At 39.4% G+C, this 25187-nt stretch overlaps 1 protein-coding gene across 1 annotated transcript in view; it reads right to left on the bottom strand.

Moving 5' to 3' along the window:
• The window catches only part of CLIC4 (chloride intracellular channel 4), a 33324-nt gene extending 8369 nt beyond the window's left edge, over positions 1 to 24955 (bottom strand). Inside the window, exons 1-2 of the mRNA XM_030039227.2 lie at positions 24780 to 24955; positions 5457 to 5566 (exon numbers count right to left, since the gene is read on the bottom strand). Of these exons, the coding sequence (XP_029895087.1) occupies positions 5457 to 5566; positions 24780 to 24851 (182 nt within the window). The 5' untranslated portion in view covers positions 24852 to 24955. The remainder of the gene's footprint in view (positions 1 to 5456; positions 5567 to 24779) is intronic.
• Between the last annotated feature and the right edge of the window lie 232 nt (positions 24956 to 25187).

Genomic DNA, 25187 nt, shown 5'->3' with positions numbered 1-25187 from the left:
TTGACTAGCAGGGGGGATATATATACACACACACCACAAACACACTCTCTCTTTCCCAAGATCTGCAGTACAGAGTTTATATATAGCGTAATCCTCAATCAGTGATAATCCTCCCCCTTTACACAGAGCTTCTCTGGAAATAAGCTAGTCTGATACAGAGCAGTACGTATAAACCATTTATTATGTGCACACAGAATCTGGTTCTAGACAAGCTGACAGATGCTTAAATATCATGTTTAAAAATGATGCTTAAAGCTTCCTCCAGTGAAAAAACTTTACAAATAAGAGCAGCACACTTGGGCAAAGGGAGAAGAATCCCTGACATAGTATGACTAGACACAAGAGAAACAGCATCAAGCTAAAATACCGAGACATTTCTAAATCTTAAGTCAGTTCTGGTGATACCTCTTGCTGTTCACTACAGCCCCTTTCACACTAATCCTTATCAAGCTAAGCCAGTCTATTTTATAAGCAATTGGCTTCTCTCTCCTCTAGTTGTGCCATGATACTGTAGTGACAAGGAACAACACTGGAGGCATTTATTTAGAAGCCTATACATCAGCTGCGCATATACACCTACCTACTCATTCAGCCCAAAATGCCTAACTTACTCTTTAATGTACACATCTGCCTTGTCAGCAGATTCAGATGCAAAGCTGAAGTCAACAGAGATCTGGATTCATTACAAGCTATAAAATCCAAAGCATCATCTAAAAAGCTGCAGCCAATTTTTCCCTAGTAAATCATCATGGTATTAATCCCATGCTAGTGCAACTGTCTCAGTGCAAGCAAAAATAAAATTACAGTACTGCTTGGCACTTCTTCAGCAGCACCACTTAAAACTTCCCTCTCATGAAACTATTGACTACAGTCCAGGATGACTGCTCAGAAGGACACAGTCTAACTTCTCTGAGAACCTCTCCACATTTTAGAGGACAGTGAAATTCCTAGTTCCTCAGACCATCCCTGTGTACTAACATCTGACAGTATACACGATCCAGATGAGGCACAAGTGTACAATTACATTTCTGTCAAGTTGACCAGAGCACGTGCTGCAGGATGACCACCACCTTTTGCTAGCATTATGCTGGATGAGGAACAACTAACGATACCTGATCCAGCAGAAAGTTTGCCAAGATAAAGCTGCCCCTTTGTTACTGTTTGAACAAATCCAACCTGAACCGTAACCCTTGAACTGGGTTTGTGCTTTGTACAAAGTGGCCACATTTCTGAGCCAGCACCAGGCATCCAGAAACTGGATTTACTGGATACTGGAACTACAGTTCAAGAAAGCCTCCTGACTGTACTGGACAAGGAAACTAGATTAGTAATACACCCAAACATGGTCATTCAGGGTAGCATGAGAAAGCAGCATTTTCAGGGATAACACTCAGACTCTGTAAACTAAGCACAGTTTACAAGTTTATCCTGTAAAAACGTTGCTTTCAATTTCTTACAAAATTAAGAATCCCTGCCAGAATTTCATGTCCTGCCCACTGCTGAACCTTTTAAGCAGGGCAAACACCAACAGTATGTAGTGCCAAAGTGCACTTAGGACAGATATGAGCACTTGGCAGTATACGTAAAACTGAATGAGAAAACTGATTTTCATACTTGAGAACATTAAACACCCTGCTTTTAGCCAGGTGACAGAAGTCTCATTAAAAGAATTTAACCATTTTCAATTTTTAAGCTTCCAAGAAGTTACTTCTCACTAATAGTTGCCATCACCCTCTTACTTTTAGGATTTAGAGTCTGTCATCGGTTAATGCTTTAAGTAGCTTAACACTTCATTTAAATACAGCTTTGTAACCCACAACAATTACAGGAAGTCATTGTGGCTCACTTCCAATTCTGCATGTTGGCTAGATAAAATTCCTCAAAAGGAACATTATTTTAAAAACAAACACACACAAGACCACCGGATTTGCAGTAATACTATCAAAAGAAAGATTTTATTTCAGAAACAGACTAGTCTAATGAACTAACCAAAAAAGTTTTCCAGAGAATTACAGTGTATCTCAAGGATCCCAGAGCATTTTATTAACCTCTCTTGCCACTCCAGTCAAACCACGTATAACCCTATATCTTTCAAGAGAAAGAAAGAAGAGATTAACATCCCACAGCCAAAGCCCAAACATAATACAGGGTTTGACTCCCAGTTTGCTACTCTTGCCAGTAGATCATAAACAAACCCTGGTTTACCACATACAAGCCACAGCCTTTAGAGCACCACAAGTACACAGGAATATCCTTAAAAGGCTAAGAATACAACTTCCCTTAATAGTCAAATAAGAAGGCAATTAAAAATATTATAGTGAAGTTTACTTCAGAGATAAAACTGGACAGCTTTAAAAAAAAAACCCAAACCACCACAAAACACACCTCTATAACCACTCAAAACAATTCCATGATAGCTAGTACCCTGCCCCAAAGTTTACCGGGGTATTTGGAGGTAGGGCCACATACTTAAATAAGTGGCTATCACTAGCTAATTAAGTGGGCAGGCTCTTCAACACCAGAGTTAAGGTATAAACCTTTCACGGCTTTGCCACAAACCAGAATAGCAATTAGCATTCAAATAAGTTCTTGATGATCACACAAAAGCCAGCCTCCAAATGTAATATGCTCTACAGTGATTTATAAATTATACAAGTACTGCAATGAGTGTCTGAAGAGTAACATGAAAAAAAATGCCAGCAATAAAAAGACCCTATCTCGAGTTCCTAAGCAGTATTTTACACTGCTGAAGTTGCATTCACCTCTGGGCAGTCTTTAATATTTACTAACCTCTTTATTTAATCTTTGTCTGTCAACATAACTGTAAAACCACACAATCAAGATGTTTAAAATAGGATTTCAAAACTGAACTGAATGCAAGCTGGCCTTGAATGTTGTTACAAGCCCAACAAATGATTTGTGTGCTGCAACTCTGCTCTAGCCACGAGAACAAGTCAAATCTCTGAGCACTGGAAATGCTGCTTCTGAAAAGGGAAAGAATAAAGCCTCTGTCTGACTAAACAGAAGCAAGAAATGCATTATTTCTTTGAAAGGGCAGTACGTCCCACTTCGTTTGCCTATATGCATATTTTTGTGTCTTAAGAGTAGAACCGAGAACTGCAAAATGTTCTTTTGTTAGCACAGTATGATGTCCAATGCAATTATGGAAGGGAAAAATAAATGTCACAGAGTCAGTCAAATCAGACTCAGTTTTTCCTGTGTCCCAAGTTACTTACTTGTGAACTTTTGTACCCAACCATGACCTTTTAAGCCTCACAAACAGACAGAGCTTGCCTTACTGATGTGCAGAAATTACTCTATGAGGCAGAAGCATGGTTTGCAAGTAAACCCTTTTTCTTTTTTTGGCTAGCAAAATAAATTCAGATGCTTAAAACAATTACTACCCAGCTCCTTAACAAGTTTGTGTCTTTAACAGGTACAAAAAGAAGAGAGCGTAATTGGTTTGAATAATGTACTTGTAAAAGCAGCTTCTTGTGACAGTATTAGAAGCACTAAGGCAGGCAACATCTAGCACCTATTATCATTCTGGTAATGCTAACAGGGGAAGAAAACACCACCTGCTATAAAACATTTCCACTTGAGCAGTTACCTGAATTTGACATTCTGCAAGCTACACTACTCTACAACAAGGTATTAGACAATCCAGAAAGTTAAATTTGTATTTATGAAGCTTTAAATAAAGTCTAAAAGGAATTAAGTTTGTATCAGCATCTATTCAAATCTGAATTAGCTTCAGTGGCCCTTCTTCTCCTTTACCAGAAAATAACATTCAGTGTATAACGAAAAAGTAGAGTTCATTTGACCTATTCCTGTGCAGTTTTTTAATTTTGCACTTCTTATGTGTTCTCCCCTCCCCAATATAAAAAAAAAAAGAAAGAAAGCTTTCCTTGTCTAAGAAAGGACAATTTTAAACATCTGCAACCAATTTATATTCTAAAAGTTAGTCTTACATCCCAGTCCCCCATCCAATTAACTCCAAGTTGCCAAAGGGACACAAATAAAGCCAATTCATCAGGCATCTTTGGCATTTTAATGATATCTCTCAGACTGGTTCAGCAGTAAAAATGTTTCCAAGTATAAAAATCTCTTTCAACCTTCTTTTCACGCCCCCCCCCCGCCACCGCAACTGCAATAGGTTAAATAACGCCATCATTAAAAGTAAAGGAAGTCCAAAACTACAAATAGTACGCAAGCACAAGTTCTACTCCTAAGGTTCCCACAAACCACACACAGTGCCTAATGGAAGATACAATATATTTGGTTTAAGTGTGCTGGCAGCAACAATTGTATTTGCAGTAAAATCCCACATTGGCCAGAGAAGATCTTTGAGCTGCTACAAATGCACACACAGTTGACAAAAGCTGCTTTCTCCCCCTCTGTTGGAGTGGTCTGCCTCAGCCTTACTACACATGGAAATATTTAACACCAGTTGCCAGCACCAAAGCAGCAACTTCAGTAATTTTTAAAAATCAAAACAAGTGACCTCCTTCAAAAAGATTACAAGAAGAGGTTAAGTCTAGCAGAGTGACTTCTTTCTTACACATTTTACACTTGATTCGTTGGAGAACACTGTATATTTCTACTGGCTTTATTTCTGAAAATACAGTTTGTAAGCACTGGCAGTCTCCTCTCTCCAGAGAGTTCAGTGACTAACATTACATTACATTAGTGCTGTGAAAACATTACTTCACACCAAAAACAAATACAAGGCCTCTGCTGAATTTAGCATTACCACTTCTAATAATTTCCTAAGATTGGGTGTACTTTTAAGACTCCTGGGTTCACAGCTCACCCTTCTTAGTCACTAAGGTATTCGCTTCATAGATGGAGAAGTTGCCATTAGGTGACACACAGCATCATGACGTATCTGGCTAACACTACACAAAAGCAGAATATTTTACATTTTATTCCTACCCATTTCACTTCTCTTTCACTTGTATTTACCTCATGGACAAATATTTTCACATTGGTTTTATTCTTACTGGATAATAAGCAATATTATCTTGAAATCTTTAAAAAGAGGAGTAGGCCACACATTATGTGTGACAGCTATCCAATAATCATTGGAGATTTGATCAAAGATTGGTTGATCTAAAATACCCATCCAGCAGTCTTCACTTGTGCGATCTCAATGTGAAGTTAGTAAGATTCAGTGTTCAGTTATAAGCGACTTCATGTCAGCTATTAGTTTTACAGAAGAGCATCATTTAACAAATTCAAGAGAATTTATGAGACCCATTCCTTTTGGTTACAGATACTTATAAATAACCATCAATGAATGCACTATTTACATCAAGGTTGCCTCTTCGTATTTATGAGGACAGACTGTCCTTTTAATTTCAGAAAATAAGCCATGCAAGATTTAGAAGCCCCAGACAAACATTTGTTACACCAAGTGTACTGTACTCTTGCTTGTCAGATAAACCATTTCTTACCTCTTCAGGTCAACTGTTGTGACGCTAAACACCACTCCCTTTAGCCAAAGAATCATGAACAGCCTCTGAGAAAAAGGACAGTTTCCTATGCTTTCACCATCACTGCCAGCCTGCAGAAGAGAACAGATCATTAATTAGAAGGTAGGACTGTGCCATCTACACATGCTCACAATTACTGGAAGATCTTTAAATAGACACACTCAGTAACAAATCATGGGATTTACTGCCTATACAGTCTTCACATCACTAACTCTTCCAAAGACCTAACAAGCTTACAGTCAAACCTAGTATAATCTTGCAGGAACACTCCTTTGCTCTCAAAAGTCCAGCTGATGCACCTGGACCAGATATCCTGAAGGTATCTCCATATAATGCACAAAGATGAGCATCCTCAAAATATTTAAATATGCTTCACATGCTGGGCAGGTATGCATGGACTTCTGCATCACTGTTTCTTTTTTTTTTAAATGCTTGCACCTTCCAATGATTTTTTTGCTGCAGACACAACAAGGATTTTATTACAGTGAAATTTGGACATTTATGAAGTCAACTAACCTATTTACTTGTCATGTCCTCTAACAGCTGCTCAAAAAATGTACCAAAATGAGATTTCAGACAACAAAATAAGTTATCTTTCACACTGAAGATGATACAACTGCTTTTAACAGTCAAGAAAAGGCTGCTAGTCATATTCGTCTGAGCAGCCACACCTTTTGATGGCAGTTTTCCAATGTCAATATAGTTCTTTGTTCTACATTATTCTTTTTTTCTTCTTCTACAAGGCATAGCTAATTAATTGTAATCATCTTCCAGTTCATTGCTTATATCTCTCACTCTGTAGTGCTACAGAGAGCCAACTGCAACTAGGAACTATGAATCTTTATTGTTGTACTGCAGGTGTTGAAAGGAGACATAACTGTAAGTACATAGAGACTTCACTGACAATAAAGTAATATTCCAAAGCCACTTTTTATAGGCAATTTATCAATAAGTCTTTGTTCTACCACAACAAAGGTCCATTACATAGCAACAGTAAGCCACTCCAGGGCACCCAGTGATGGCACGCATCTCATGATTGCTCTGACAATGAAGTATGCATTGCTGAGTTGGAAAATTTTAGGTTTTAGTGGGCTAGAATTAGACACGTGAAACCTTGAATCTTGTTATAAAATTCAACCCTCTGAAAACTGGTTCAGTAGTTAAAACAGCCATATATGTCAGCTTATCTTGACACGTACTTTACATTAGATGAGTTTCAAAGGATTTTGCCTATTATTATTGTTATTAGAGTACTTCCAAGAATAATTTTAATCAGCACAATTCTCAAAACCTGGCTAATTCTTTCATCATTACTCTTACCTTTCCCTAAGCCATTTTAAAACGTATTATAGGATACGCTGGCTATAGCCCTCAGAGAAATGACAGAAAACAATTATGTTCTGTCATTGTGTCATAAGCACAGGGTATTTAGAAGCAGAGCTACACAAGTGGAAGGGTTGAACACAAGGCCTGAGCACTGACTGGTGGACATCCAGCATTTTAAAAAAGAGGGGGTGAGAGGGGCTGGGAAAGAGGGAAAAGAAGAGAAGCCAACAAAAAGTATCATCACAAGAGAACTAAGCTCTAGGACTAGAACTAACTAGAGAAAGGTTCAGACACTCAGGCAAAGGAACTGGTTTTTCTTCAATTCTCTGCCAGTTCCCAGCCATGCACTGAGTCGGGGAGACAGTGGGGAGAATGAAGAAAGTCTTTTCAAGTTAAGAAGAGTAACAGTAGGATTTTCTAACAGCAGGATTTTCAAAGATCAGGAAAATGTAAAGTTTTTCAGTGAAACTGTCTTAAATTCAGAAAGCTATTTTATTTTTTTAAAACTCATGGTACCTTGCAGACAAGGCTGAGACTCCTTTAATAGTTGTCGATAAATGACATGAGCATTCATAAACTGATTTACGTTGCCTCAGGCTTATGGTCTAATTTCTACAAGTACCCCTCCTGTCAGACTATCCTTCTGAATACTTTGTTGTGGAGAATATACAGAGCCATTTTTCTTCAAACCTTTATTAGTGTCATTAATGAAGATATGAAAGACAAAAGAAGTTGTCTTTCTGCCATAAATTACAAATTGCCTCCTTTATCTTTGGAAAGTAAAGTAAAACTTGCAGCAGATTAATGATACTAGATTATTATCTTAAAAGCTGGCATGTTGACTTCTCAGTGTTCAGCAGACTAAATTCTAAAAGCATCTACAAAAAGGATAAAACAGAGTCATTTTGGTTACTCTGGGCATTCTGCTTTATACTAGCTCAATCCACAGTTTTCTATAGTGCATGTAACTGCTGTAAGGATTCTACCTACTATATGGATTAATGTGTTCCTACCTCACAAGATGCCTACATGAAGAAAGACTTCACTCTGCAGCCTATTTCCAATAGCTGTATGCTTTTATGGATGTTAATGTTTAAGCACAATGCCATCCCTCCAGATAGCAATGTATTATTTCAGAATCTTCCACTACCGTTACATTACTGTGTTTACACTAGAACAGACATTTCCTGCAGGTAAATTACACCAATGTAGATTTATACTCATCTACCTTTTTTTTTTTATTCCACATGCAAGATCTCATCTACTTTTGAAAAACAATACTGAAAAAGACAATACTTCATCGCATCTAAGGAAAATGTATGTTTTGTACTGCCCAGGCTAATTCACACTTTGAAGCAGAAACACATCTTTGATTCAGAACTGATCTCAGTCTTCAAGTTTTATGGCAACTTCAACAACGCTACTTAAACCAAAGCACCTGAGTTATGCTGCAGTAACAGCACAGGCGTGCATGCCCCCATCCAATTAAGCTTTACCTCACTTCCTCTGATGGAAAAGCTACCACACATTTACTATAAAGTAAAAGGAGGAATGTGGGCATTCACCAAAGTGCAACACCGTAAGAGCATAAAGCCATACCTTGAGGCACCTCACAGGAACTGTTTACACTGCTGTTCTCAAGCGACTCTCTGGATCTGCCACTGGCTGCCACATTCAGCAGGTCTTCAGCCTGTTTTGCTCACACACTTACAGGAGCCAGTACATGACCTAGTCAGGATTAGCTCTCCTCACTCTTCATCTTTTATTTAGCACTTCTGACCTCAAAACCAGAGACCAGAGCTGGTGCAATATGACATACATTGCCAGAGATCTCATCTGATATGGACTAAGGAAACCTTTGAATAGAAAAAATAAAGGCATGTAACCAAAGGAAGAATCATTGTTATGCAACTGCCTGCTATCAATGTACAGATGATCCTCAGCACCAAACGAAGTCCAGAAACTTAGCTTCAGTACCACAACATCAACAAATGTAATTGAGGCATTTGCTGAGGAGAACGTTAAGTTAAATAAGCACTAGTCAGCTCCCCTAATTTCAAACCAGTATTTGAAAATGCAGGAATAGTGTCCTAGTGGACAATAGACAAGCACTTAGTTTTTACAAGCCACTTTGTTAATTGGTGAGTTGCAAAACATGACTAAAAAACTCATTGCAGAGGGCTGATTAAGAGCTTTAGAGATTTATGATCCATCACCAGATGTAGAAAGTAAAGAGTTACTCGGAAGCCGAGAACTAAAATGCTTTTGGTGATAGCATCAGATGAAAAAGCAAAATGGTTCCCCTATGCACAAAATAGACTGTTTTTGCAGACAGACCCAAATATATGAAGATTTGTTAATTACAAAACTTCAGGGCTTTTCCTGAACTCAGGAGTTAGTTATAATATCAACCAAGTCTTTGGCTGACCAGGTTTTGCTACCTGTCATTGTGATGGGGAAAAAGCAGTAACCCTCCATCAGCAAAACAAAGTTCCAAAGGCACAGGTAATGTTAATGACCAAGAGATGCTAAACATTTTTATATCAGACAGACTTTGGAATTTATCAGCTGCAACAACAATACAGTTTGAAAGAAAGTTAGAGTATTGGATTAAACCCCATGCCTTCTTTCATATGATATAAAGCTCCATGGTGGAATTATTCTTTCTAGGGGAAGATTTAAAAATTGCAACTGAAATAAACCAGAGTCGGAACACAGTTTTGTTTACTTGTACTACAGAAAAAAGAAAAAGTTAGCCCATCTGGAACCAGAAGCAAAGCTACTTTTAAGTCATAGAACTGAACAAAAAATTCTTTAAAATTTAAGGCATAGCACTGAACTGTGGCTTTCATTAAGCTCCATTTTCCTAAGCCAAAACCAATACCAAAACCAAAGCAACCAAAACGGACCAAAAAAGGTCAAATGCATTTACACTGTAATGCCAACTCGTACTGAAACTTTTCTTCTCTTCCAAAACAAGCGTAATATTCAAAATGAACAAACGACAACTAGCATCTGCTTTTGTTTAAGCAAGGCAGGCTTTTTGGATTATTTGAATCGGAAAAAAGGATTATAGCCCACTAACATAGAGTGCTTTTAACAAAACCTAATGCATTTTCAAAGCTGCAGCTGACCAGCTAAACTGAGCAGAGACTTTTATGTCTACATTCAAACATTTGTCCCACTTATGCTCCAAAAAGTCCCAAGTTATTCTGAGCACATACTGGAAAAGGAATGCAGTCAGAATGCCAAGAAACTTTTGGCTTCAGTGCTCTTCAGCCAAGGAATTCTGCTATGTAACTGTTTGCCTGAGAGGCCCGTTTTCTACCTTCTTGTATTTGATGCACTGAGAGCTACAGCACAGTTCTGTTACAACCAGTCATCACGAGCAACACCATACTGGCGATGCAACACATTATTCTCCTTCAAGTACATAAGGATTTTTTTCAGAGGGAGACAAGTTTGGTAGATGTTTCTGCGAGAGTCAGTTCTGATTTTGATTTTCTCCATTGGAATAGAGTTGTGCTGGCAATAAACTATAACCCTTTAAATATTGCAACAATATTCTGAAATTCTACGTGACTAGTCATGCAGCGGGTTAATCATATAACAATTGTTGCTTAAGCCCACTATTACAAGCCAGAAACCTGTCATTGCCTTGACTTTGAAACCAGGCCATAATATTCCAGGATATCTTCAGGGTCTAATCCTCATCACCATCAGAGTAAAGAAAATACTAAAATATTGACTTCTCTATACTAACATCAGCCCAGACTATTTGTTAATTCAACAAGATTATACTCATTCTATACCAAGAAGCTTTGAGTTTTTATTTCAAATTCTTTCTAAAACCAGTCTAAAAATCTTTATTACTAAATAATGCCAGCCTTCCTACAATTAGGGCTAATTTTCAGTTATCACTACCAAATCAAGCTACCATTATCCACTGAAGGACACTGTACTCGAGAACACCATCAGACATCTATGTTTCACTGAATGCCAGGTTTTCACTCATATGGATTAGGACCAGACCAAAAAAAGTGCACCACCAGACAAAGCAAGGAAACATGTATTTTTCACTTGTGAGTATTTTGCTTAAGGATTATACTGATTGAGAACTAGCTCTGAAGAGCCTGGCTTTAATTTACAACCAGGGAAAGTACCCTGCCAAACACAGTGTTTAACTTGACCATGACCCATGGCCAACTCCTGCCATGCTAGAGATGCTAGTCTGCAAAGCTAACAGCTGCCATAGAGGATTTATCGCAGTAAGAAAAAACTAAAGATATCCAGTTGCCTTGAACAAAGTCATGTTACCCTCCACAAACTCTAATTAAAACACATCTGAAAAGGTGGCAAAAGAGACCTCATTAATTATAAGATGCGACTGACATGGAGGAAGAGCTGGGCATACATACACCATAGCGCTCACTCTACAGTATTATATGAAAAACAAACAGAGCTACTTTTTAAAGAAACCTAAATAAGAAAGTAAGTTCAAATAAGAATGAAAGAGTTACAAGGCAGTAAAACAAATCAGTATGCTCACTGAAAAGTCAACCTGGTTTATCACAGCCACAGTAAAACTACTGGCAACTCCCAATGCCAAGTAGCTCAGCCCATGCAAGTGCGCCAGCTACTTGGGGGGAAAAAAAAAAAGAAAAAAAAAATCTACTTATCCCACTGTCTGGAAGATTGAGCTTAGCTGATCCAGCCAATGCGGAAGCCACCTCCTCCCTTTCTCTTCCCCTGAAGCAGTGATTTCATTCAAATGAGACTGTTTTTCCCAAAAAAAACCAAAGAGTATAAGTAAACATACAACTGCTTAAGCAGCTGAACAAGCTAAGAAAAAAAAAAAAAAATCCATTTTAATTGTGAAATGTTTGTCTTTACAACTGCATAAAAATTAACTTGAATCCTAATACAAGAACCTGCATGTATTTACTTTACCAAGGTAGTGCTGAAGTTTACTGGAAGACTAACAAGAAAAATAAACAAGCAAAGAAACACTTAAAAGGACACAAAGGCCTTATATAGTATAGTTCTGAAAGACTCAAGAGTAAAACAGAATTCTAGAAATCTTTGGTCCCAAAGCCCTGCAAAATTGTTTCAAACAGCAACCAGTTAAAAGGAGCACACTACAAGTTTCCCAAACTGGATCAAATGACTGGAGAAATAATAGTAAAGTCAAAGTGCATCTGATGAGAAATGTAATACAGTTCAGTCTCTGCCTACGTAAATAAAACAAAAGAAAAGGGCAGAACACTAGAAGACCATTTCCTAATTTACCCAAAACTATCAAGGGAATCTCTCCCAGATTTGACATACCAGAAGCAGAAAAAAAAAAAGTTTGGATGAAGAGGGAAAAATGTATTTTAGACATATCTCACAGAATACCCCTTGCCAAAGACAGCTACTGGAGCTATTTGATTATACTACCAAGGAAGTCCTCACTCCCCTGAATCAGAAATCTGCAATCTGCAAAGTCTAGAAGATTAATGTTCCAACAAATAAACATATTGGGGAAAAAAAAACAAAACAGAGGGTATGTTCAAATTTTGAACTCGTCAATCTTGAAACATATCTCAGTTCTAAGAAAAAAAAATCCACTGGGAAAACTACATGAGAACAACAGCAAGATGCATACTCATTACCTTAAAACAGCAGATAGCAATCACTCTTACATGTTTCATGAACACTAAGCTCATTCAAAAAAATGAGTAAATTAATAACAACCCTATATGGATTACTGTTTTGAGAGGAAATGGTTTAAGGTAAACTAACAAAGTGATTCGAGTGAAAAACATACAGCAATTCAAAACTCCTAAGATGAAAGAATACAGGAAAGAGTGGTTTAACGTTCCACACATGAATACTGAAAATGGTCTGGTAATATCAGTTTAAATCCTTGCAGCATCTGCTTCGACCTTTATCTTGCCAAGCTGAATAAACAGAATTCCATGCTGTTTATTGAGCAGTGTTTTCAGATAAGATGTAAAGAATTATGTCCATGAAAGGACTACAACAGTATTTGATGTAACACCAATCAAATGCCTCCTCTGTATGGCGCCACTATACCGATTGTTTTGTGCTTCCGTTCAGGCAGTAGATGGATGAGCTTCTGTTATATGTAAGCATTCACTCTGCAAGCCAAAACGTATCTTAAAGGGTCCCAATGTCTCAAATATTAATGAAGCATCATTCAAAAGAAGAAAACAGGTGACAAGGTAGCAAGTTGCAGAGATCAGGACTGAAAAAGTGTTGTCTGCAATACACAGTGTTCAATTCATTCTCAGCCTTTCAGATTTGTTAGTTTGAGAAGGGAGTTGTTTTGTGTTTTTATGGGAGGAACAGGTCAGAGAGCAAGCTAGAGTCAAGCCCTGAACTCTGATGCTAACTAAGTCCGGTTCAACCAGATTTAATCCAAGGGATGACAAGACGAATGGGACACTTCCGCTTTGTCAGTTCACCTTTTATCTCACCTCTCTAGGACAGTGGATAACTAGTACCCCAAATTACACATCAGAGCTTTTGTTTCTGTGTGCTGTCCTTATGCCACTAGGCAGACCAAAACTTAACAGGACATTTCAACACGCAAGAGCAGCACATTACAATAAATAAGGCTGATATCACTGACAGCCTAAAGAAGTTCCCTGCCACAATAAGCAAAAGACAGGGAAGGTCAGAACTAAGAGAAAAACAAACAAACAAAACCCCCAACAACCCACAGCTAAAAAGACAATTGCATCCTGCAAAAGATTCAGAATACTAGAAGGACCTTCATGCCATGTTTCTATACAGATCAAACATTTTATTACTGTTACTGGAAACCTATAGCTAGTCGCAGCAGCAGGCACTGCTTGTGACATTCAAGAATTTAAACCACTCATTTTTATTGTCTTAATAGTGCTGAAAGTGAGAAAGTAAGTCTTAGTATAACCTTAATATTGAGAGATTGTCTACAAATATTTGACACATGCTGCTATGAAATACTTTTCTTTCAAATTCAGCTATCCTGGTAAGTATAAAACAAGTAATGCTGAAAAAAAAGTTAAAATAGAAAATTTAAAGAACACTATTATAAGGTTAGGCAAACTAATGAAAGTAAACAAAATCTCAGGCTCTTCATTATTCAAACACATCAACGAAACAGCTATGCCAGCACAAACTCAACAGCAACCTTGGACAACTCCATCCAGCATGTTTGTTCCCTTCTTCCACCAGACTTACCAATGAGAACATTCAAGCAATGAACGCTTCATAAACATTGCAAAATCATCTGCTTGCTTTAATAATTAGCCAGTGAGAGAGCTGCTGTCACCACATCCACGTGAAAGATGAATGAGAAAGGCCTGGAAACCACTTGCTACACACACCTTGCCTAACAGGACGTTACTAGCCCAGAGCCACACAGGCAGAGGTGTCCAAGAATTGTGATATGGATCCCATCTGAAGAGTCTGGATGACCTCATAAAGGGAAAAAAAATCCACACATGAAAAGGATAGAATAAAGAAGATTTTAAGTATATCCCCACGCTAGTACTGCTAGGCTCAGAGATTACATTTGTCTTGACCTCAATCTTTATGTTAGAATTCACATTTGGCAAAGTTGTTCAATATCTAACATACTGTTTAAGTTCCCTCACTTCAGTTCTGAGTGCTCATTACAGCTGACTTTTGTCATGTTTATGAACCAACTCTCTCTCCTTTAAATGTTTTTCTTAATAGATAAAAAAAACTTGCATGTTTAAAGATCCATGTCAACCTCTTAAAAAGAGACAGGAGCAAAGGCAAGTCTCAAGACAGCTTCAGGCTGCTGGTATCTTAAGAGTCAGGGCACAGGTCCTGTGTATTCCAGCTGATACCATAGCACAGCTTTTTAACAAAGCTGTCTAATGTATTTTGAAACCTATCCTACTCATTTACTGCTAACTTAAGTTAACATAAGTTAAAAAGTCACTGAAGATTCAGTCTAAGAACAAAATAACCTTGTAGTAACCATTAAGAAGATTTATTCACACTATTAAATGTCTCTGACAAGCAAGCTAACTCCTGCAATTCTTTCACAACATTAAGAAGATTCTAAATAAAACATCCAACATCATTCTCATCACCTCAAAGGTCAGCAGTTTGGCAGCTTACATAGCTATTATTTCAAATTCACCTTTGTTCCTCATGTTGTGTTGTCATTAGATGAGCCTACAGCATCACAGGCAGTGCAAAAAGGGCACTACCACTGCATCATGCCTTTCTATGTAATCTTGTTCTCTAATGTCATTATTAACTAACCTCCACCATAAGTTTCCCCAATACCTTTCAAATGCTTCTGAACTCAGAAGGTAACTTTTTTCATGAAGTAAGTGACAAAATAAGCAAATACCTCATTATGTGCCACCTAAAAATATGAAAATATCTTTCAGGAAAAGAGTGTACATTTATTTCCAAACTGAAGACAGCTGACCTCAGAAAGCTCCAAATTAAGCTCACAGCACCTCTATCACAGTCTTATCTTCATATGAACTACACTGATCAGTGTAACCCCTTTATTTGACCTTTATAAGAGAACTTTAAAAACTTTGGTAACACTATATCAAGTTAAACTCTCAAATCACAACCACCACACAGCCCCCAATTTTAGCTCTGTAGAACAATTTAGATAATCACTGCTACCTTAAATAGCTAGTCCTTTAAGAAAATCATAGGAAAAATAGAAAACAAAAAGCCTAAGACCAGTGCTCATACCTGGAATTCACTGCAAATACAAAGAGCCTAAGATGATTAGTCTATATTTTCTATATGCTGATTGGCATCAACCCCACCCAGGGAAAAAGCAACCTTAGCTACCACTGCCTCTTGACAAGCTATATCACCTTTGCACAATTTGTAATCAATCCAACTTCCACATCATCTGAAATTCCTGTAAACGCAAAAAGCTTAAAAAAAAATGAACTGAACTCCCTGCATTTACTTGAGATCTGGCTATTAAACCAGGGAAAGGAATGTTTATCAGCCCATTCAAGTAGCCTCTTAAGTCATTACCTTTCTGATAAGCCACCACTGTGTCAGACATTTGACTGTAACAGCAAGTGACCATTTTGGGATGATGCTATTTTTAGCCCTGTGATGTTATTCCTAACAAAATAATTAGCGGACTTGTCTTGTACACTTCCCTGCAACTCTTGTTCATCGCTACCCAATTCTCACTGTAAAGCTTTTGGAAAAAGCTATGGGATCTTCATGATGTATTAAAGTAACTTCACAGTTCAGTAGAAATTAATTACCACTTCTAGTTCTTTGGAGAAAAGAAATTATCCCATGTTCATCCTTTGGGAGAATCAGATGAAGAGTCAGAATCAAAACCTGCATTAAATACTAACCACCATTTTCTTCAGTGAAATTAGCTTAATGATATGAATACAAAAACTTGGGATTATTGTGGACAGCCACACACATGACCACCTCCTAGCCTGACACAGGAAAACTGAATTATTCATTAACAGCAGAAGCCTGGCATCTCTTCTCTTCTGTCCCTCTTACTCCAGTGGCAATACCTTTAACACAGTGATCCAGTTGTAACAAACCTCAATAAGATAAACAGGGCTAAACTGACTAAAATTTGCTGTGTAACAGCTTGATATGTTCTTGCAATATTCTAGTAGGAAACTGTAAGCAGGCAATTAACTCTACAGTACTAAGGGTTTCTTTTATAGTGCTTGAAACTTGCCTTTGGGTACCTAGCATGTAAACTTGGAATAGGCATTGCATATGACAATGATTCTCCCCCCCCCCCCCCCCCCCACTTACTAAATTTGTTAACAAAGTACAGTGTGTGCTTTGGCTACAGCCCAAGAGACCTATTTCCAAACCCCTGCCCCCGCAAATAATGAAGCATCTATAAAAATTATAGGAAAGAACTGCAAACCTTGCCACTGGGGATCAGAAGACCAACTAAAATTTTTATCTTTGGCATTTAAGAGTTCTTCAAATAAACCTCTGAACATGCATCACTTCTACAGGACAGAAAAACAAAGAACTCTGTTTATGGTATTTTATAACCTAATTCACAGAGCTAAGATGAGCAATGAGTTGGAGAGATCAGCAGAGAGGAATGGTGAAGAGCTGCCCCAACTTCAGCCTGTGCACTGCTCCTTCTCCACCAACAGCCAGGTCATTCAAGTCACCAGGCTGACTTAGACTGAACTCGAGCAGGAGAGCTGATGTCACATGCCCAAACGAGTTTCATGCCAAAATGCTAGCCCAAAAGCAATCACGGAAGAGCTTCAAAATCCTGATAAAATAAGGAATACAGCTAAAACCACCACTGCCTCCAAATCAAAATGTAAACAGCAACATCCACAGAAGAATGTGGCAATGAACAAAGAAATTACTCAAATTCTCAAAACTCGCTGAAAGAGAGCTACAGTTTTGAACCTGTACCCCCTTCTAACAGCATATTCAAAAGCTCTAGCAAGGAAAAGCATTATCTTAGACTGAAACTGGTGTTGGAATTTTTATTTCAGAGCAGCTAGAGCACAAAGGTTTCAAGGAAGGCTTGTTCTCTGTTGCTTCTGGCTCCAATGCAAGCAATGTGCAACTTAGTTACTAAAAGGCACCTCTATGACTGTATTCTACATCCCTTGGGAGATGGTATCCAAGTTCTTCAGCTGCAGCATAGAACTTCCTCCTTTGGGACACTCTGCTTTATCTCATTAAGCTCCAGTACAACATGTCTCACTAGGGCAGCTAATACATCACTTTGAAAGACTACAGAAATATACTTATGCTTGCTTTGATTTTATTTTCAGACACCACCACATAAAAAACTATTTCCTTTATTTAAGAAAAGCAGCTCTCCAAAGTACAGACCATCAAACTCTAGCCAAAATAGTAATGCTTTAACAGAGCCAAAAAACTCTGAAGCTGATCCAGTAGCACTGACTGATCTCATTAGCTCGTCTCATGAAAATATACAGATATGACTTCACTCCTGGATTACACTCCTATGTTTAGTTTATACCTAATATGGATATTCAGTGTACAGAACTAAGTCATTTCCTTTCCTCGTGTAAAGTTCCTTGCCCTTTGTCTAGCCAACAATACAAGGAATAAGTTTGAACTCTCAGAGAACTCACACACAAAGACATTTGTAATTAATAGCAGTTTAGCTTATGTTTTTCACTTCAGCATAAACAAACACAGCATTCAGAGCCCTAAAAATCAGATTGCGCCACAAATGCCTGTTTGAGCTGAATTAAAAAAACCCAAATAACTCAAAACAAGTTTAAAAAAAAATAACTATTATCTTTTTTAGGAAAAAGATATTCTAAATAAGTGATTTAAAGCTCCTGAAGTCAAAGCTCTATTTCAACTCATATCAAGGCAACATGACAACTTGGGGTTTGGGTGTTTTAACTGTTAAAATGTTCACAAACTCTTAATACAACAAATGAGCACAGAGTGAGTACCTAGCATCTATTTTAAGAGTGAAACTGTATCATTCTGAAGTAAAGAATATGCAAGAAAAAAAAAAAAACTTGATTAGGACAATAAGTTGTTTGTTATGGGTTATTTACAAAGAACTTTGAAGATAAAAATCAAATTAGATGGATAACAAGTACAGATGTAAATTATTTTTCCATAGACAGTCAACTCAGAACCAACGACCATCTTAATTAAAGTTTGTGGTCTTAGACAAACTAAACATCTACACTGGCAGACAAAAACACCTTACTTTCTCCCATGCTGTCCAGTTAAGGTTTTATAGACTTGCACTGCTTAGTTGATTATCAGTTGCAGGGCAAAAGAGAACACCTACCAAAAAAAAAAAAAAAAAAAGACAACAAATCCAATTACTGCCACGTACAGTTATCCAGTCTTAAAAGTAGCTCTTACGGATTCCTGTCCAGCCCAGCCAGAACTTGGAATTGATGTAGGTAGGCACTGTTATAAAAGTGTATAGGCCTTGTGTTAGTCATATCACACTAAATGTCTCGTTTAAAAGACAATCCGAACATGCTTACACTGGTGAGAAAACAACAGCAGCCCAGGGCTTTTTTTGTCCCTTTTAACTAATTTGCACCTTTAAAAATCAAATTTGCAACCTCAGAGTACAAAAGTCATTTGTCAAAGTACATAAATTACTATTTAGCTACAAGTTCAATGAATTCCCCAACTAGATTTTTCCAAACACAGATTTTTGTAAGAGACAACGCAGCCTTCAAAAATCCACAAGTTCAGCTACAGAACCAACTACTTCTCTGCTTACCCTATTCACATGAAAAGACAGACAGTAATAATCTTCAAATAAAGAACTCTCTTTCCTCACTGTTTCCTTCCACAAGATTAGGTCAGGATAACCAGTGAAAGACTAGACAGTGACTTTGAGTCACTTCAGGCTGTGAGGGTAATGATTACTAACTTCTTAAGATGCCAATACTGTCACAGTGATGCCCACTGAAAGACTATCAGACCCTCCCACCCACTCCTAACACTGAAGCTGAGTTTACATAAACATTCCTCGTATCTACATGTTATTTCTCAACAATCAACTACCTTTACACACAGACAAGACATCTCTTAAGAGGATTCTCTTCAAATATTTTCACAAGAACTTTGGTGTTGTGTTAGGTATGCTCTTCCCTGCTTCTGTGGATTCCTCACTGCGCATACACACAATCACAGACTGACATACAAAAGCATCAGGAACAAGACTCGGACTGCTCAGATCCTTGATGTGCATTTACCCGTGACTTATGATAGGTGCCAGGCCCTAAAGTTTGTCCCACGATACGTGCTCTGATGCACAGGCTCCTCTTTCCCCTTCAAGCCTTCAATGCACAGCCTGAGACACTGCCTATCTGAGAAAACTCAAGACAGATTTGTCTTTTATAGCAGTTATCTATGCTCAAAGAATGCATCTATGGCATACAGCACTTGTATGCACCACGGAGCAAATGACTCAGAAGCACCACTGCAGATGACCATACAATCCCAGCTGGCAGATTAGCAGGCTGTAAAGGGCAATGAGTTGAAATTCAGGAACTCGCCCAGTTCTCAGACCACTTTGTGGGGCTAGGAGGAAAAGTGCACAAGTGTCAGCCGTCTTTCAACTGCAAAGTAAAACACAAGTTCTCTTGACAATCTAACTGAGCTGACTAGGTGTTAATCATTGGAAAGGGGAGGATAGATGCCAGTAAATAAACCCATTACTCATTAAGTGTATACTCAGAAGCAATTTCTGACTGAAGAAAAGCTAACCCATCTGTATCATCCCTTTGAAAATGATTGCTAGGAGTCTTTAAGCTTACTTTCCAATGTTTTGCAAAAAAATTAATATTTACACTGGAGACCATCTCTGTATTTTTAAACAACATTGTACCAAGCACACCAGTTTCTATATTAGCAATCAGATTCATATCAAAAAGACAAGGTTTCAGGCTATGAGAACTTTCCCAAGCAGAATTTAAAGGAATACAGTTTGGTGGCTAGAGAAGGAAAAGGCCTGATTTATAACAACTAAGCACTGGATATACCAAGATGGTTACATCTCAGTTTATAAAAGGATCCCTTGCAATACTCCAGTATTTGCTCACAAGAAATAAAACACCCATGAAATTTTGCTACCTATACCAAATGCATATCAAAGGTGGACTGAGAAAGTTCTCAGGTGCTGAGGTTATTACATCAAAACCTCCAAAGGATAATCTGGTACGTAAGGAGGAGACTTATCTACTAAGATTATCAAGTGACAAGACTACCCCTGACAAGAATATCTCTGAGAAGCAATGTTGCATGTCTCTAGGCTTGTTATTTCCTTGTTTCGATGTTCCTTTTAATTTTACAGCTATATTGTAGTTGCCAAAAACAAAAAAAACAACCACCCCTCCTCTCCCCAAATGATGACAAAAATGATCATGGGATGGTTTGTTATAAACCAATATAGAGCAGCTATACTACTCCAGAATGACACATCAGAGCTTACGTAAGGATGCGCACAGGCAATGAGCAACTGTAAAACAAAGGCAGACCTGAATGCATGCAATTCAGACAAATCACACTCCTCTCAGCCAGCCGTGAGCTAATGTCAAGTCTGCTGCTAGAGATGCAGATGCACACATCCCTTTCCTGCCACGGGCTCCAACATTTAACTGAACAAAACGGACCTAGATCCCGGAAGACAAACAGTTCACCTGCCAAATTTCTGTTTAATTCAGATATATAAAAATGTAGACAAGCTTCTGTTACAATCATTGGGGGCGTTTTAGAGCAGGGTATTTATTAAATGTGAAATCACAGCTTTTTTCCTACTGACAGTACAATTCACAGGTAAATAGATAGTAGACACTATCTGATTTTCAAAACAGGTGCCAAATTTCGCAATGACATCTTATTTGAAAGCTGCCAGAAATCCAAGGTCTAATTAATCTGCAAGTATACACATGTTACACAGTTGAAGAAGAGAGCACCTTCCTCAATGGTTACCTACATCTACTATAACCCGTCTCATGCCAGCAGATACACGACTATGAATTTCTTGTTTGTTGAGTTTGTTGGTTTTTTTCCTTTAACACCAAACTTGTTGATCATCTGTGTCTTCACCTTGCTATTACAAGAAGAATGCAATCACCGACTGCCCTCTAGAACTTCAAGGGCTGAGCTTTGAGCAGCTCCATCTCCTTTGTACACTGTCTTAAAGAAACTGCACAAGTAGTTTTGTAAGTTCTGTCCTGTGGTTTCCACAGATGAGTGGTTCTATTTGACCAAGTCAGTCCACCATGCTTTTTATTTACGATAAAAATCCACACACTATCAACTAAATTGCAGCTATTACAAGTGGCTTATACGAGTTGTATTCAGATCACAACACTCGAGTTTCTGCGTGCATGTTCATTACAACAGTCTTCACTACTCTAAAATGCCACAAGGGCATATAAAAATATTCTGTTGGACAATGGAAGTGGGCCTCCCTCATTAATAAAGCATGTGAAGAACATATGAGAAAACTAAACGAAATCAGATACATCACTAGATTCTCCTAATCAGCTCTCAGAGGAAAGACTTGAAAAATATTTACACTTAGTTTAAAAGAGACCCCAGGCAGCCCACCAGCACTGTAACAGAAAAGCTGCTGAAGCTACTCATTATCTGAGACCAAGAAACAGAGTATTCACCTCAGTTTCAGCACTGTAACACATCTTCTTACCCAAGTATCCTAATTCTGCACATACTTTTATCACAGACTATGAAAACACAAGTTACAGCAGACTGATACACTGTCTTCTTGAATAAACCAAAGCAATTCGCTGGTGACAAACAGCCCTATATAGTTATTCATAACTGAAACCTAACCATGTGTGCACTCTTCCCCATGCTGTGCCCATCCTATTTTGTTACTGATCACAATTTAATAAGATTCAAACCCAACATTTTGGGCATGAAGCCAAACAGTTTCTCCTGCTTCACAGGTTTGTTTCTCAAGCTTTAATCCATACCTTTGTTTCATCTTAGTCTGGCTGCTACAATCCTTTGTACACAGGTCATACAGTTACCGCCCTTCAGCCGCAGGCATTTGGCAGAGATTTTTTTTTTGGTCAAGAAGTCTCTCCACTACCTCTACCTTAAGAGCTTCGCTGGCTAACAGTGCACAGGTAGAACCAAGACCCCATATACTGTTTGAAAAGTGACTAGCTACATTGCAAAATACTCTTAACATTCACGCAGTAACTTCAGACTTTTTCTAGACTGCACCCATAACCAGGTGAAAACTATGCAAGAGACTAAAGCAGACACTGAGCTTCCTTCCCATTTACGGAGGGGGGGATGACTAAATCAAAATCTAGTGCTCTTCTAGACAGACACTATTCATTTTCTTGAATAACCATAAATATTCTGCTTGCATTTTATGAAGTGACCATTTTAATGAGACAGGTAACAAACAAGAGTTTTATTAGCTTTACAAAAACACCCTTCCAATAATACTTAACAGCTTCAATAACGTGTAGGACAGGCAGCAACACCCAGATGAAACAACTATTTTGGTCTGTCTGCTGCAGTGGGGGGTGTTCTTCCTCTGCTGAATTTTACCGGGAAATAACCTTTACCTGAAGATCATGAAGGCAGACAATAACTTCTTTTTTAACCTGAACTCTATCCTAAAGGCAGACAGTATACAGCTTGCAGCAGTTACTCATAACACAGGGAAAAGGCTTCCTTGAGGGAGATACTACTTACTGATAATCCCAAATATAACCTTAAATCCATGCCACTAAAGAAGTTTCAGCTGAGGGGGACAGAAAAATTCCCTGCTTTTCCCCTTTCACATAGTCTCACAACTTTAGTGGTCCAATACCAATTTAATCACAATCAATACATGCCTTTCACAACTGTTTTTACACCCCCTTCCATGCTACCCCTCATGCGTAAAATATCCTTTTTAAACAGACCCACAAAGCTTATTCCCCCTGTCCTCAAATCCTTCTGCCATCAATCACTGCTCAGATTTGTTTAAAAATAAGGAAAATCAGCCAACAAACTTTAGGTCAGATGAAGATAAATCGGCATGTTATATTAAAGTAGTACTGCTATAAATAATTCAAAGTACTCTGTAACTTAATTGCTGTACTAGTAAGTTCTAACCTCTACACTAAGAGCCCAAATATTCTGACTAAAATCAAGTCTGGAATCCTCCACTCCAATGCTTTCCCTGGCCTCTTGATACTACTAAAAAGTCTGAAACAGGAAAAATTCAACATTTTTAGAGTATCATTTAAGAAATAAAATCTATCTTTAATAACTTATTTTCAAAGCTCTACCTAGTCTGCTGGAAATTTTCATGTTTGTCATCGTGGCTTTTATACTAAGCAATTCCCAAGATCTCAGATGAAGGTTTTCCATTATTTTCTCACTGCAATAGAAAGAAACTTCATCTGAAGAATTAAAATACTTTTCTACAGAAGCTTTCTTCAAAGTAAGTTTAAGCACAGTAAGGAAAGATTAACACCATTTACTCTCTGCATTTTTGATATGAAGTAAAACTAAGATGCTGTATCACTAGAGCCCCGGAGGATGCAAAATATTGCATCATACTGCAATATATGAATGCAAAACATGTGGCGATACCATATGTTATCTCTGCCAGATAAGGGCAGTACAACATACGCTCATTCTTCTAGTTCGGAAGAAAAAACTGGTGATGCATTTACATGTTTGCTTTCTGACACAAAAGCAGACTTCGTAGGTGGGGGACTGAGTGCAAAGTAACTCGTATTTTTACGACCTTCATGCGCATACCTGGGCGCACAATGCAGAGCGCCGAATCGCGAGGGTAACGCATTGTGGTGCACACAGCAAGTTACTCCCCTCTGCTACCGATGGCCACAGTCCTGCTATGCACCAGCTGCACCATTTGCTCTCGGGAAAAGAATTTTCCAGCAAACGCACGCGGGCACACTTTTCAAAAGTGACTTATTTGCGGTTCGCAGCGTCACTCCCTCCATCTGTACACACCGACTCACCCCCGGTTCCCCGCACTCCCTCCCCGCTCACGGACACACACACACACACAGACACACACCCCCCTTCAAACCCTCCCCAGCCGAAGGGCCCTTTTGTACCCAGCCGAACGACGAGGCGTCGCCTACAGCCGAGCCCGGAGCCGCCCTGAGGAGAGACCCGCCGTCCCGCCTCGCCCCCGGCCTCAGGGAGTTTGGGGGGGGGGGGGGGAGAAAGGAGGGGAGCCCCGACAGTAGGTGGGGAAGGGGGTGCCAGAGGCGGCGCCCGGTCCCCCCCCGACCCAGTCCGCCGGGGAGAAGCGGCCCCGAGCAAGTCGCTGAGGGAAACTTGGAGCCCCCCCCGCCACCCCGCCTCAAGGCGGGAAAACGGCGGTTGGGGGAGGGGGCGACCAACGGTCGGGGAGCGGCGCGCTCGGCGCCGAGCCGGGACACCACCCTCCGCCTTTACCTTGACGAAGAGCTCGATGACGGGTTCTTTATCCCCCTCCTTCAGCCCGTTGACCGGCACGGACAGCGCCATGCTTCAACCTCCGCCCGCCTCTCGCCTCACCCGCCGCTGCCAGCCGGGACGGCGACGCCACACCGCTCGCCTCACCCGCCCTGCGCGCGACTGCCGCCGGCCCCGCCCCAGCGGCCCCAGCCGCCCGCCGGGGCCGGAGCGAGGCGGGAGGGGAGGGGCCAGCGTCAAAGGGGCGGGGCCAGCGTCAAAGGGGCGGGGCCGGGGCTGAGCTGAGGGAGGGGGGCGACGGTTTCCATGGCGGGCCGCGGGGCGCGGTGCCGCCTGAGGGAGAAGGCGGGATGGGGGGGGGGGGGGGAGTCCCGGCGAGCAGGGCCGGGGAACACCCCCGGGGCCGGT

This window comes from Aquila chrysaetos, chromosome 16 (assembly GCF_900496995.4).
Source record: "Aquila chrysaetos chrysaetos chromosome 16, bAquChr1.4, whole genome shotgun sequence".
Taxonomy (NCBI): Eukaryota; Metazoa; Chordata; class Aves; order Accipitriformes; family Accipitridae; genus Aquila; species Aquila chrysaetos.
This window is presented reverse-complemented; position numbering and strand designations above follow the sequence as displayed.